The sequence below is a fragment of the Podarcis bocagei genome (assembly GCF_964188305.1).
Source record: "Podarcis bocagei genome assembly, chromosome: 17".
In the NCBI taxonomy this organism is placed as follows: domain Eukaryota; kingdom Metazoa; phylum Chordata; class Lepidosauria; order Squamata; family Lacertidae; genus Podarcis; species Podarcis bocagei.
In genome coordinates this window covers 34,969,370-34,984,975 of record NC_138143.1, presented here as the reverse complement: position 1 = coordinate 34,984,975, position 15,606 = coordinate 34,969,370, and the positions used below count along the sequence as shown (strand labels likewise).

Sequence of the window (15,606 nt, the reverse complement as noted above, 5' to 3'; positions counted from 1 at the left end):
TGGCTTCAAACCCCATGCTGTATACGCATCCTATACGCATCAGGAACCAGCTGGGGAAATAAACCAAGAGGAACATTGGCAACACAGTGAGCTCCCTCCACCTGTCTCAGGGCGTGCGTCTCCCTCACTCTTCCCCACACACCAGAACGTGACGATTTCACAATTTCAAACGTTTTTATATATTATATATATACTTTAAAAAATGAGGTAAGTCATCTTGCCACAAAAAGACATGCTGCAGCCGCCTCCCTCTCCCCACCCGAATATTCCAGCTGCAAGGGTAGCTGTTATTGCTCTGTCTCTGGGTGGACTCTGATGGGCTGCTGGGTGGGCAGAGTACGTTATTGCCATTATCGGTGGCCAACGGGGCTGCCCGGCTTTCTGTCCTTGGGTCACCCCCGGGCGCAACCCACAGAGGCCTCCTCTAGCAAGTGGGAGAAGTGGTGATGGGGCTGTGCAGGTAAGGGAGGCTGCCGGCAGTGGAGTGCACAGCCACCGAGACCGGGAAACTGAAGACGAACTGGGAGGTGGGCGTGGAGGAGCTCTTCCCCCTTTCCCTCAGCGTCCCCGACGGGCTGGCGGCCTCGGCGGCACACGACGTAGCCAGAACCTGGGACTCGAACTGGAGGAGCTGTCCCATGAAGCTGAAGTTGGGGGAGATGATACTCCGGCGTTGCTTGACAAACTCAAAGGCTTCCTCCAGCTTCACCCGCTTCTTCATGATCAGGTAGGCCAGGCAGATGGTCGCCGATCGGGAAATGCCTGCTTGGCAGTGCACTAGGACGCGGCCGTGACAGGCCTTCACGGAGTCTGGGGGGAGCAAAGCAGAAAGGTCAGAATAGGAAGGAAGCAATGTCAACAGACAAGAATCCTTCGACAGCCAGGACTGTGCAAGGATATACAGTGGTACCTCGGGTTTCATACGCTTCAGGTTACAGACTCCGCTAACCCAGAAATAGTGTTTCAGGTTAAGAACTTTGCTTCAGGGTGAGAACAGAAATTGTGCTCCGGCAGCGCAGCGGCAGCAGGAGGCCCCATTAGCTAAAGTGGTGCTTCAGGTTAAGAACAGACCTCCGGAACGAATTAAATGCTTAACCCGAGGTACCACTGTATAAGTTTTTAACATATTACAGTGGTACCTCGGGTTACATATGCTTCAGGTTACAGACTCCGCTAGCCCAGAAATATTACCTCAGGTTAAGAACTTTGCTTCAGGATGAGAACAGAAATCGTGCTCCGGCGGCGCAGCAGCAGCGGGAGGCCCCATTAGCTAAAGTGGTGCTTCAGGTTAAGTACAGACCTCCGAAACGAATTCAGTACTTAACCAGAGGTACCACTGTAATTATCATTCATACAACAAAACTTCTCATCTTATACAATGTTTTCTTTGGACTTCCGTCAACACCTCTGATGATTTTCCGTTCTTATCACTTCTTATGCATTTCTTAATTTCGTATTACCTTTAATTATCTTTAACTAATAATTCTCCTCATTGTCTTTTTTTTGCAATATTTCAAATAATTCACCTTACTTAACTTCTTGCAACCTACTACCGTAATCTGTTTATCACAATTATTTTTCAAATAGTCCGTAAATTTACTCTAGTTTACTCTAGTAGCTAGAGACCTGAACATTTGATCCACCGTTTGGAGCTGGACCCACAAGCTTCGGTTTTGAAGCCTGTGTCCCACTATCTCTGCCTCACCCACCCAACCTGCCAAGATGAACGTACCTATGTATTCAATCGCTTCCATGAACCAGGAACTGATGTCGGTTTTGTGGTTGTCTTCCACTGGGATGCATTTGTATTGAAAATGTCCTTCAAAGTGGTTTGGGCAGTCCGAGGAAACATTTAACAAGGCGGTGATCCTCAAGGCGTCCAGCATGTCTCTCCGGGCGGCGTGATGTGCGCTGCCAAGGAAGAGGAACGGAAGGATTTCCACGGGGCCACCCTGCTCTCCGGAAGGGGAAGCAAGAAAGGAGAAAAGAGAGGGATCACTATGACTGAGAGAGGGAGAAGAGAAGTCCCAACAGGAAAAGGAACAGGCAGAGATGCGTGATGCTCCCAGAATTCATGAGCTGCACAAAACACATCTGGCGAATGCCAGTGACATTACTGGACTCACAACAGGGACAAATAAGCAGCTGTCCCCATTCACAATTCTCTAGTGATTCTCAATCGTCGCCAGAGATTCACAATAGTATTACGTTTGAAGCTTTCTGATCTTAAAGATGTGGGACCCCAGCTTTCCTCCTCAAACCTGTGGAGGGCCTGGTTTGAAATGGAGTTGGCTATACTATGTGGTGTTATATATTCTGTAGGCTTACGGTGACTGAGCAAAAACACAAAACAAAAAGGGTGCAGCAGGAATATCACTCTGAATTGCATTTAGTGATGCAATTTAGCTTGCTGAGTAATGGTGAGCGCACAATTTCTAATCAGGTCTTGGGCATCTGTCTCTCTTGAGAGCATTATGCCGCTATCCCAAACAAGACTCTGTGTCACTTGCTGACAGCACGCCTGCAGCAAGGTTAACTGGCTTTAGAGTCACTTAATAATAGTTTTTCCAAGCTGTCCATTCTGAAACTTTTTAACATCGCTCTTCATTGAAAATCTGAACTCTCCTAATAAAACCTAGCCCTTTTGATTCATGCAACTACACTTGCAGGTTCTTTGTTCATTTCCACAAAATTTTAGTTCCGGAAGGCCTGGGAGATTCCACTCCAAAGATCTCCAGATGTTGTGAACTGCATTTTCCATCATCTGTCCTTGACGACTGGGGGTGCTGGCTGGAGCTGATGAGAGGTGTAACCTACAATATCTGGAGGGTGTTGGCTAGACTATCCCTGCTCTACTCCTAAGCAATGGAAGGCCACCAAGTTCAAATCCCAACACCAAGCACTCTTGAATTACGACTGTGTGTCAGCCAGCATGACAGTAACACCCACACAAGAAATAACAATCGCTATTGACTGTCTCCCACGTTAGTCACCCTCGGGAGCTAGAAATTAATGGACATGACTAACTTAGGCTCCCTAATTATAGTAGGTCTACGCCAAGTATAACTTGATTGGTTGGATGCAACCTTGTGGCTCCATGGCTAGACTAGAAGCCACTGCATCCAAACAGTGTACCAAAACATCTTCATTGTTCAGCAGACAACAATAGGTGTACACCTTCTCCCAGCAAGGGAGATCTATATACAGAAGCAGGTTCCTGGACATTCTCCTTGCTGGATTGCAAGACACATGGCCAGATGCACATCTGCATTACTTGGACACCACCACATTAGAGTGGCATCTTTTTACAAAGTACGAATGGGGAGAACTAGTACAGCCACACACAACGTATAGTCGGGAACTGCTTGCTGGTTTCTCACTGGCATCCAACTGGCCACTGTGAGAACCGGGGGCTGGACTGCATGGGCCTGATCCATGTTCTTATACTATCCAAATTAGTATGGTAAAGGGACCCCTGACCATTAGGTCCAGTTGTGACCTACTCTGGGGTTGCGGCGCTCATCTCGCTTTATTGGCCAAGGGAGCTGTCTGCAGACAGCTTCCGGGTCATGTGGCCACCATGACTAAGCCGCTTCTGGCGAACCAGAGCAGCGCACGGAAACACTGTTTACCTTCCTGCCAGAGCGGTACCTATTTATCTACTTGCACTTTGACATGCTTTTGAACTGCTAGGTTGGCAGGAGCAGGGACCAAACAACGGGAGCTCACCCCGTCACGGGGATTCGAACCGCCGACCTTCTGATCGGCAAGTCCTAGGCTCTGGTTTAACCCACAGCGCCACCCGCGTCCCCACTATCCAAATTAGGCCAGGCCATTTCGCCACTTCTAAAATATTCCGATGGAGAATATATTCTCCAGGGCTCGGAGATCCTGTTCAAAGTGCAAAACCAGACCTCTGTTGTTTTAAGGACAGACGGATAATACACCAACCAGGAGACTGAATTCATATTGCCAATTCGGACAAGGGTCTCTGACAAGAACGAGGGTTTAAACGGATATAAGCCCCGGAAAGCCAACCTGATCGTGTTGCGGTGTCCCACAGGAGCTGCAGCTGTGCTCAAGGTACTCTGCAGTCGCCACAACGGACGCAGCAGTCGGAGATTTTGTCTTTGCACAGAATTCCGGATATTCCGAGTGAAATCTCTCATAGCCGCCTGAAAGATAAGCAACATCACAGTGTTAAGAGTGTTGGACCTGGGAGATCAGGGTTCAAACCCCCAATCGGTCGTGAAGCTCATTGGGTGACCTTGCGCCAATCGCAGCCTCTTAACCTTCCTCGCAGGGTCGTTGTAGGGCTTAACTGAGGAGGTGGGTGAACCATGTACTTCCTGGAGGAAAAGGTTGCCTATAAATGCAATAAATAACCTCTTCTGCTTACCTGCTTAAGAAAGCAGGAGGAGATGGAGATGCCAGAGATCTCCACGCGCTTGCAATGGGACCCATGGCAGTCGCAAAACGCGCCTGGCACCTGGCTAATTTCTAACACTGAATCCAATGTTGCATTTTCAAATATTGTCCAAGCTCTATTTACTACGGATGACTTCACAGTTTCCCACCGACCAGGCTGCTTATCGCTGAGGTCTCGAACGCTATCCATCTTTTAACAAAAAGTGCTGTTTTCTCCACATCCACAGTTCACCTGCTGAGAGGCCCACAAATCCAGCTGCCAGGTGGCCAGCAGCTCCTCTCTCCCCTCTGGGGACTGATCCTGCTGCATTCAAAGGGCTTGGCCCCAGAGGCAAAGCAACCTGCTCTGGTACCTGGAGCGGCACTCATCCCAGGGGGCTTGGTGCACGTGGTGCGCTGCCTGGTGGGTGCATGGTGAACAGCGCGTGCCCCGGGGTGCCGCTGATCGGGGGTCGGCATTTTGTCCCTCCCCCTTTTGGAATGGCACATGGAGCGGCCCAGTCCGCCCCCTTGGAACGCCACTGCTTGGCCCAACACATGGCGTTTTACTGCAAACGGGAAGTTAACTTGGGGCAGGAGGAATTTATGCGCTGGGTGTCTTCTCCAGCACATGCAGAGAGCACAGGAAGACCTTGCTTTGGATTTGAAGAAGAGAAAAAAGCAGTGATAGCCCCTCGTGTCACTCCTGCTTGTCCCCAAATGAACTGACTATAGAATGATCTGATCCACTGGGTCTTCTGCTTTGTTCGTTGGTTGAACTTTATGAGTTACTTCTGTTGAAATTTACAATTTGATACTATGAATCGTATATCTTATTTATCCAAGAACACAGCCGGTTACGTCTCATGTGTTTATGGAGTATGCTTTACGTGACCATAGGTTTGTTGGTTGTTGCTTTGTCCCCAAAGCCCTGCATGAATTTGGCTTCAGTTCTATGGTGCATGCAAGATCTTAATAGCCACCGTGGAACGTATTAATCTGTTCAGCAGTCATTGGCACTCATAATAGCTCTGGTAAGGACCACATCACAGTGATCTTTAGCTTGGACAACGACATAGTCTAAAAGGTGCCCGTGGTTCGACTATGTTTAATTTTATTTTTTTGTCGAAAGAGTGTGTTGGTAATACAGTGGCACCTCGGGTTACAGATGCTTCAGGTTACAGATGCTTCAGGTTACAGACTCCGCTAGCCCAGAAATAGTGCCTCGGGTTAATAACTTTACCTCAGGATGAGAACAGAAATTGCATGGCGGTAGCGGGAGGCCCCATTAGCTAAAGTGGTGCTTCAGGTTAAGAACAGTTTCAGGTGAAGAACGGACCTCCGGAATGAATTAAGTACTTAACCTGAGGTACCACTCTATAGTCAAAAGTAAAATTCCGTTCTGGTTGCTGTTGCTAATTCCTTCTTTCCCAATTGGCTACGTGTGATTGCCAAAGAAGAAGAAGCAGCATGCAAGAGAACTTGGGAGGAGGGAGGCCATTGTCTCACTCACCCATTTTCAGAGTTCTCTGCAGCTGCCAGAGGACTTGAGGAAGGCGATGGGGCTCAGGGACAAGCACAAAAGCTGGCTGGCTAGCGTGCCAACTCGCCATCTGCCAACCCAAACCTTTTTAGCACACTCACAAACCTAGCCCTGGGGCAAAAATGCTCACATTCCTTGATTAGTATCACCCCTGGATATTTTTGGAGCAGGGGCAGAAGTCCCACTTTGATCACAGTGCCAGACAGTCACGATATGTGACTTCATAAGCTCATCAGCCCAGTATCACAAGAGCTGCGTAGCCTGACGGATGGAGTGCTACGGAATCTCTCTATTCTTGCCATATCAAACAGGTACAAACACTGCACTTATCAGGGTCCTATCTGGCTGGTATTCTGCATTCAGCTGACTCACAAACCACACGAGGCCCTTTCAAGTATCTACACTTTTTCCTTCAGGGACTTCCCTTTTGCTCGTTTGTTTTTCTATGTTCTGAAGTTTTATTTATTTTTAATAGGCATTTAAAATTTTCATTCTGTGAACTGCTTTAAGCTTCGTTGTTGAAAACAAATATTGCATGCACACACACACACACACACACACACACACACATTCCCTATCCAAATTTGGGGGTTCCCAAATCATTGTTTGAAGTCTCCCCCCCTTTAAAAACATGGGGGTCCCATTCAAAAGATGTCCTGCTCTCCCTTGCTCCAACACACCTCCCACTATTGGGGAACTGGATCCAACCAACACACTCCAAAGAATCCTGCAAATTCCATTCAACAAGAACCAATGATCCCTATATTCAGAACAAAATGCTTGTTTAACCTGGAGGTAGGCTGTATGAATTGTGTGTTGCTTTGTAACAATTTGTTGGGTCTCTGGACCATGATAAAGATTGTTGTTGTTGTTTCTTTCTTTCTCTCCATTCAACACTTCCACCTTTCTTGCAGCCCTTGACCCTCAATACTTCTACCATAGAAATGTCTTCTTCCAGTCTGTCTCCACATTTCATGCATTCCTCTTTTACCAAGCCCTCAACATCCTTCGTTCCCGCAAAGATCAGAAACTTTGTTCTGGGAAAACCGCTCACCTTCCCAAGGGGCCGGAGTTGCAGACTGGCCACGAGCAGCCCCCATGTACAGCGGGGGTCGTGGCGATGCCGCCCATATCACACCCCACAGCCGACCAATCGGGTCGACCGTGGGGCGTGGCTTACCGGATTTAAACGTCCACAAGGTTCCTGCATCAGATCTCCCACCCTATTTTCATGCGTTCGCCATCTTGGCCTTGCTATGGACTACGGTTGGTCGCCGGTTGAGGGGGCCCAGTAGGAATTTTCCCACTTGGCAAATTGGCACCAGCCATGTGGTTTTTGCCTGCCTTGTAGCAATCGTCACAACTTTGTAAGGTTTGGCGGTTAAAGGTAAAGGGACCCCTGACCATTAGGTCCAGTCGTGACCGACTCTGGGGTTGTGGAACTTATCTTGCTTTACTGGCCGAGGGAGCCGGCCTACAGCTTCCGGGTCATGTGGCCAGCATGACTGAGCCGCTTCTGGTGAGCCAGAGCAGCGCACGGAAACGCCGTTTACCTTCCCGCCAGAGCGGTACCTATTTATCTACTTGCACTTTGACGTGCTTTCAAACTGCTAGGTTGGCAGGAGCAGGGACTGAGTAACGGGAGCTCACCCCGTTACGGGGATTCGAACCGCCGACCTTCTGATCAGCAAGTCCTAGGCTCTGTGATTTAACCCACAGCGCCACCCGCGTTTGGCAGTTAGGCATTGGTAAACCTGGTTGATGGGAGGGGAGGTTGTGGCCTTCACTTGCTGCTCCTCTTTAAGGGTATTTCCTTAAAGGGATCTGGGGTGTGGATCCTGTCTGAAGCCCGGGTATGGGCTAGGGCCATGCCACGACCCCATCGGGGACCCTGGGGGAGCTCGCAGTTGATGTACATCAACAGGGCTCCCCCTACTGATGGTTGACCCTTAGGAGACTACCTGATGGTTGACCCTTAGGAGACTACCTGATGGTTGACCCTTAGGAGACTACCTGATGGTTGACCCTTAGGAGACTACCTGCATGATGGGCGGGAGTCAGATATAGCCAGTTCAGTTCCAGTGGGTAAGCCAATACCACTCACATCTGTAGCCAATAAACCTGTGGCCTTATTTATCTCATTAACCCAAAATATTGGTGTCCCTATGTTTCATTATCAAAGACATGGGGTGGTGTTCAGGGCCTCGCCATGCAAAACCTAACCATCAATTTCTTGCTTGGCATTCTGCATGCAAATGAGCGCACTCAGTACTTGGGTTACACAAACCTTTCTGTGTAGAGAACAGCAATCCAATGGTCTCATGACTCTCATGAACACATGATTCTCCAAAGGTAGTATTATCCTAAACCACCTACCAACAAAGGGAGGTTTGACAGCAGCCAAAAGACTGATATCAATTCATTGGAGATAATACTACGGTCTCCTTTGATCAATGGATAGAAGATACGATAACTCTCTCAACATACAAACAAGATTGCTTTTAGATGCAGATTGTGTATGGATAAATATAATGATATTTGGAATGCATTTATAAAAATTAGCATGACTTGTTAATAATTTTACATTCCTTGGAATAGTCGTACTACTTATATACCCATTTATTGTATTGTTATCAGATGCAAGCACTTTTTTCTTTTTGGTTTTCCCCCTTCGTTTTATTTCTCCACTGAATTTTTAAATTAAATATAAATTGGGGGGGGGGGGAGGGATGATTTTCCAGGGGTGATCTAACTAGGTACCAAACATACAAAGGATCGCATGACTGGAAACAGAAGTACTTTGTGTGACTGTTGAACTGGCTAACCAAGTAACAAACAAAATGCACCAGCCTGAGTAAGGAAGATTTATTCAATAAGATGTTCAAGAGACTCTAAAGGTAAAGGGACCCCTGACCATTAGGTCCAGTCGTGGCTGACTCTGGGTCTGTGGCGTTCATCTCACTCTATAGGCCGAGGGAGCCGGCGTACAGCTTCTGGGTCATGTGGCCAGCATGACTAAGCAGCGCACGGAAACGCCGTTTACCTTCCCGCCAGAGCGGTACCTCTTTATCTACTTGTGCCTGTATGCTTTCGAACTGCTAGGTTGGCAGGAGCAGGGACCGAGCAACGGGAGCTCACCCCGTCGTGGGGATTTGAACCGCCGACCTTCCGATCGGCAAGTCCTAGGCTCTGTGGTTTAACCCACGGCACCACCCACGTCCCTTAACAAGAGACTCTATTTGCTCCATTTACTACTCTCCAATTTAAAAAAAAGCCCTTTAACTTGGGCAGATATAAACAGGGTTGTGTGTACTGTTGCATACTTAAAGATCAAATTCTGTACCCAGGCAAGCTGAACCAATTTCAGTGTCCTGAATAAATTATGTGAACTGTGCAAATTTGAACATTACTGTATTTCCAATGCTGTTAGTCCCAGCCCACAAGATGCAAAGTTTCTGAAGAAACCACTCAAGCTCTTATTCATGCACCTCTCTAGTTTCCAAGATTTTAAACTGGGTGGCAACCATATATTTTTTAAAAAAAATAATCTCAGTTGATTCTTGGTTTATTCTTAGCTTCAAAATGTACGACAGCATTTAAGAGTGGGACCTGTCACTAGAGCATCATTGCTAAACTACAGATAATGATAGCTGAACAAGCTGAAATACATTCCTTGTGATGTGTATCAAATTTTTTAAGACTCATTTAATTATCTGCTTCGGTTGAGAGAACACTCAGTTTAAACTTTATACTGCTGTGAAGCATGAATAGTGCGGGGGCAGGCCTATGTGTGCTGCTGTTAATATAAATTACTCTGAAATATTTGGGGATTTTCAAACTACTCTGCACTTGATCCATCCCAGATCTGGCCTTATCAACACCCAAAACGTTTTAATTGCACTTGCGTACGACTGTTGCAATCACAAGCATTTCCATTACTTTTCACCCATTCATGGTGGTGTCACAATTTTCCAGCAATCGCCAGCACATGGTGCACTCTGTAAGACTTTGTTTCCTATTGAGCCAAAGGAAAGAAAGACAGGAATTCCATGGAGCTTCAGAGCAGCAGTCCCTCAGCTGATTCACGGGTTAAGTGACAAATCCATCGCCCTAAGACACTAAAACTTAAACAGCGATCTGGATGATCACCCGAGATTTGCACACTGGTCACTTGGCTGATCAAATATTGTCCGCTGGTTATTACTTGACGGTCAAATATCCAAAGGAGCCATCATGCTTGAAAAATTAATCTCCGCACAAATGCCTTTCAAAGCTGACTTTTGTTTGTCTCTATATAATACAACTTATTTCTATTTCTACCTCTTTCCCTACTTTTGTAACTCTAGTCTGACCGTAATTTTTAAGCATAAAAGCAAAAGGCAAACTGAATAAGCGAATCATTCCCAGAAACAGCCGCTAACATGGCTAAAAATTGTGATAATTCATTGTATTTGTTGGAATATGGTTTATTGTTACTTGCCGTAACAGGCAAGTTTGTTTTTGCACTTAAATATATACGATATCTTTATTGTCATTGTCCCATGCAGAACAATGAAACTGAAAAACTACATAAAACATTCAACCCCCCCTAAAAACTCTGAAACACCATTTTAAAATACACTATACTATAGAGACCCCTTATGCTGCATTTAGAACCAGAATTGCATTTGCATAGAAACTGTTTTTCAGGCGGCTAGTCCTGGCCTTTATAACCCTATACCTTCTTCCAGAAGGCAGAAGCTGAAAGAGATCATTTCCGGGGTGCGTACTATCCTGCGCTATCTCTGCCACTTTCTTATGGCACCTGACAGTATAGATTTGATCTAAGGTGGGAAGAGTGCACCCAATTATTCTCTCTGCAGTCTTTACAACCCTGGACAGCATTGTTTTTTTGCCTCTGTACCAAACCAATTGGGGTTGCCAATGGGGAATCTGTGAACACAAGGGCAGCTTTAAAGTCTCCCACCAGCAAAGTCTCAGAGCCCCCCCCCCTCCCCACTTGGTGATAGGTGGTTATCTCTTTCTCCTTTGAAAAGTACATAGAGCTGAAAGAGGAAGTCCGAAGAGTGGCCTTCTTTCCCACTTCCTCTCTCTGTTCTTCCTGCTTTTCAAGACTCAGATTAAGCTACCAGATCCGACATTTACCAAGATCACTTGAAATTGCAAAGAGAGAAAAGTTATGTGTGTGAGCATGAGTTTTCCGGGAGAGGAGGGGAGGTGATAAGAGAGGGAAGGAGAGAGTGGTGTCCACAGCACTCACTCAAAATCCAAATGTGTCCTGGAGCCCAATTTAAATTGCAAAGGATCTTTTGTTATTTTGTTTGACCCAATCTATTTCAGCATTCAATTACCCAATCTAGGACCACCACTAGCCCCCAGTATACACTGAGGCGGTCCCCAACACAGCAATTAAAACAACTGCAGAAAAAAGCAAGACATCTAGGTTTGTTTGGTTTTACCACGTGCTGAAGCCCACTAATCATTTTTAAATGCTAAAATATAAAACGGATCAGCAGCTTGCCTCTTCAGCAGTAAAAGTTGATGCAGTGAAAGCCCCGAAAGAAACCAATAATCTGGATATAACTTTTAATTCAAATATCTTTAATACGGTCAATGACCAATCTGGATATATGGCATCATAGTTTTAAATCGGAATCTTCTTTTTCATGTATTTTTTATTCATTTTCAAATTATTATGGAACCACAGAGACAGGTAAACGAGCAAAAGTTCAATAACGTCTCCAACTAAAAGCATTGCATACCAAACCTAAACATATTAAATAGCAACACTCAATCGAAAATCATGACAACCATATTTCTCTCGATGTCACGTGGCGAGACACATGTAAATCTAAAACGAAACTATATGAAATAAAATCCCACCATACTGAATAGAAATTATGTGGATCTACCCGTCCCATAGACCTGTAACCTACGTGCTAGGTTTTCTGCAACAACTAAATTCCAGAAATATTTAGACCAGGCATAGGCAAACTCGGGGCCTCCAGATGTTTTGAGACTACAACTCCCATCATCCCTAGCTAACAGGACCAGTGGTCAGGGATGATGGGAATTGTAGTTCCAAAACATCTGGAGGGCCGGAGTTTGCCTATGCCTGATTTAGACCATAAGGATGTAGTCAGAATTTTTTCAAGCATCATGGAGTATAGGCGAAAAGGAAGAAGATATGTACTGCTTGTTCTTCGCAGACTGCCAGAGCAGCAACGTTCAGCACAACCTTTGCAAACCACAGGCTTAAGATCACAACCAGGTATTTGTTTATTTCTGAGCCAACCTCACTCTCAAAAGTGACTTGAAACACAGAGAGAGACCATGGCTCATACCTTTCCAGGAAATACCTGGGCCCAAGGCCTGGTCAAAAGGCAACAATATTCGGCTGAATGGACCACACTGTATCTGACAGAACAGATCAGGGATAGGCACCAGGAGGCCAGATCACCAGCCCTCCAGCACAGCTCCTGCCTGCAAATCCATCTTAGTCCCCAAAGCATGTCGCATGTGAGTGAGCAGCAGAGGTCCCTAAGGCAGGACGCACAGGCAACTGGGAGGGAGCAGATGAGATGCCCCAAGGGGAGAAGATGAGCTGGTCCCTCTGCTGTAGGAAGAGGAGGCAAAAGACTCATCAGCCAAAGACAGCCTATGCTATCTATGGATGCTTCTCAGCCCTTGTGGAATTCAAAACACGGCCTCCATTAAAAGGTTAGGCCCTGACCAGGGTTATAAACGCAGCTTTGCACGTTTGCAAAATAAGAAAAATCCTCCACTAGCTTGCAATGCTTCCTCTACATCGTTCTCAGGAGCTGGTGCCATTTTTCTACAGAAACTGGTGCAAATATCCTTCCAGGGCACATGAATACATATACCCAGGCATGGTATCAAGGCTGTGTGTTGCTTTGTTCCTTTTTTTTAATCCTTGAGGATGCATTCCTAAGTCCCGAGAAGGGAGAGGCCGTTCCTGGGACAATAAACCAGGATCTTTCCACCCACCCAGAGCTTTTGCAGTTCAAAAGGTCACCAGCAGCCTTCATGCACACACGCACACGCACACACGCACACACACACACAGCCCAGATGACAGGTCAGATGGGCAGGAAACAATCTCCGGATACAATTCAGTCTACTGTTTCCAAAGACCACACCAGGAGGGACCGTGAAAGAGACTCCCGCTACCCGCACTCCCTGGCTGGGACGGATGTGAAGGAGGTTGCAAGAGGGTGCTAATAACTCCCTCTTTTTTCTGAGTATTGCATAGTATTTAAGAAGCACATCTGAGGGAGGGAGAAATGGGTGCAAAACCTCACGGTTACGGAGCCTGCGCCATTAATGCGTGGCACACGCAGAGTGCACGGCGCTGCACACAGGACAGAATCAAGGCTGTCTCTTGCCGAAAGAAATCTCTTCCTACTAGGTGGAGCTGCCTGCATGGGGAAGGGATCGCCCGCGCAGTTTGGCAGCGAGGGAAGGGAGTAGGCGAGGGTTGGGGAGCCAATCTGAGCCCTACCTTAACGAAAGAGTGTTGTTCCCGGGGTTCAAGCCAGGTCGGGAAGCTTCCACTCTCAGGGCTTGAAATGGGAGTTGCATGTGGTGGGAGACACGCATTGCCCGAAGAGGCGCTCTTGCTGGGCAACACGGGTGTCAGAGAGAAGTGCGCAGGCACGATTCACAGAATGGTAGCGTTGGAAGGGACCCCAAGGGTCATCTAGTCCGACCCCCTGCAATGCAGGAATCCTGCTCACAGCCACCCCTGGGTGGTCTCGAACCACCAACCTTCTGGTTAACAGCAGTGGCCCATTCTTTCGTGCTCTTGGCTGGATCCGCACAACTCCTCCTCCCCGGAGGTCTTGGGCCACCCCCGCTCACCTTTCATTTTTCCCCCCAAATTTTTTTTATTGGTTTTCACAACATTATAAACAAACAAACAAACACATAAGACAAAAAAAAAATCATAGCCTTATTGAAAATTACACTTATTAACATTGTTAAGTGACTTCCTCGCTTCCCCTTGGCTGGATTTCATTGCATATCCTTTTAACGGTTTTCCAAACCACAGTTCTTGTAAAATTTAAACATTAGCATCCTTAGATCTTCACATTATTAAATTAAAGCTATTAATTCACCACTTAACATAAATAAAACCCCCAGCCAATTAGGGAAGGTGCCCGCTCACCTTTCAGCAGGCAGATGTCGGCGTGCTGCGCGTCCCGGCGCAGCGCCCGCACCACCAGCGCCACGGTGCTGTCCTCCCGCAGCGCCTCCGCCCGCCCGCTGCGCTCGTCGTACACCACCACGGCCGAGTAGAGCCCCGAGCGGAGGCGGGCGCGCGCCTCGTCGTCGGCCGGCAGGATCTGCTCCAGGCTGACGGAGCCCTTGGCCCTGCGCCGGACGATGGTGTTGCAGCGCACGTTGAGCGCGCCGCGGATGTGGCCCGCGCTGTGCGCCAGGAAAGGCCTGCAGTCCAACAGAAGGCACTTGCCGCCCTGGCCGGAGCCCCCGCCGTGCAGGAGGCGCTGCAGCCCCACGCACTCCATCTCGCGCAGCTCCGCCATGGCCGCCGCCGCGCAACCTCCCTCTCCCTCCTGCTGCTGCGGGACACGGGCCTTAGCGCGCTCCTCTTGCGCGCGGCCCTAGCGCGGCCGCGGAGAAGGAAGCGCAGCTGCTGCTGCTGCCGCTGGTGGCGACGGCGGTGCTGGCCGCGCGCCCTCCGGAGCGCGTGGGAGGGTCGCTTTTACTACCTCGCCCCGCCCTCCCGGCTCGGCTTTCCCTCTCCCCGCCGCCGGGCCCCATTCTTGCCTCCGCTCGCCTTGAATGGAACGCGCGACGTCACAATGGGAGGAATCGAACGCGGCCCCGGCGCTTGTGCGCGCGTTCCATTCATAATAATAATAGAGGAGGAGGAGGGGCGGGAGGGAAAGGAAGGAGGCGCGTTCTCCTGGCGGCGGCCCCAGGCTTTGTGAATGGGAAGTGGAGCGCGGAGGGGCGGCGGAAAAAGGGAACACCCGAGCAACTCAAGGGCCCGCTTCCTGGCTTTCTCTGTCACTCTGGCACTTGGTTCGTTCGTTTGTTTGCTGCTGCGTCAGGTTTTTCGTGGAAAGCAGCGCCGGGTCACGGCCTCAGCTGCGCGCACATCCTGGCGCCGGGTTTGGGGTTATTTTTGGCTTTCTAATGGGCGCGCGCACTTGCATGTGGCGGGGCGCTTCTCAGGTAGAAATGAGAGGCCCGAATTGGTACATCGCCACCCTTTTTAAACAGGAAAAAGCCACTTCCAGTGAAGTGGGAGGCGGGGAGGACCTGACCCTTCCATCTGTCGAATAACTTCCGCCCTGACATCAGGCATGTGTCGCCAATCTTTACTTTTCGATGCACGTTTCTAAAATTCTCAGCATTCCTGGGTTAGATACTACAGTCCAAACGCCACTTACCTGGGATTAAAAGCAACTGAATTCCATGGGGCATGGTTAGGATAGTAGCTTGACTTTTTCCAGTCTATTCTAGTCGTATTAAATAGTATTTATAATACTTTACTGATTGGCAGGGTGGTGTCTTTTCCCCCAGCCAGAACTGAGTTCCGGCACCTCTTTTGTAGCTGTAGTAGTGTCAGGCTTCGGGCAGCGCGACGGAGGCAGCGTTGTAATAGG

At 48.2% G+C, this 15,606-nt stretch overlaps 1 protein-coding gene and 1 long non-coding RNA gene across 2 annotated transcripts in view; both read right to left on the bottom strand.

The window, feature by feature from the left end:
- LOC308577068 overlaps positions 1-15,606 on the bottom strand; it is a 107,525-nt gene that overhangs the window by 3,930 nt on the left and 87,989 nt on the right. The window lies entirely within an intron of this gene.
- Positions 156-14,772, bottom strand: DUSP4 (dual specificity phosphatase 4). Its single transcript, XM_081176795.1, has 4 exons — positions 14,139-14,772; positions 4,039-4,175; positions 1,733-1,952; positions 156-810 (listed from the first exon to the last, which is right to left on the bottom strand). Exons 1-4 carry the CDS (start codon positions 14,515-14,517, stop codon positions 425-427), a joined length of 1,122 nt encoding a protein of 373 aa, XP_081032921.1. The 5' UTR covers positions 14,518-14,772; the 3' UTR covers positions 156-424.

Excerpts from the sequence above, each read along its gene's own strand:
- DUSP4 (XM_081176795.1), bottom strand. The coding sequence starts at position 14,517 with ATGGCGGAGCTGCGCGAGATGGAGTGCGTGGGGCTGCAGCGCCTCCTG. Across the intron at positions 4,176-14,138 it reads CGACATCTGCCTGCTGAAAG|GCGGCTATGAGAGATTTCAC; the intron begins GTGAGCGGGCAC and ends CTTATCTTTCAG. Across the intron at positions 811-1,732 it reads GGAAGCGATTGAATACATAG|ACTCCGTGAAGGCCTGTCAC; the intron begins GTACGTTCATCT and ends TGCTCCCCCCAG.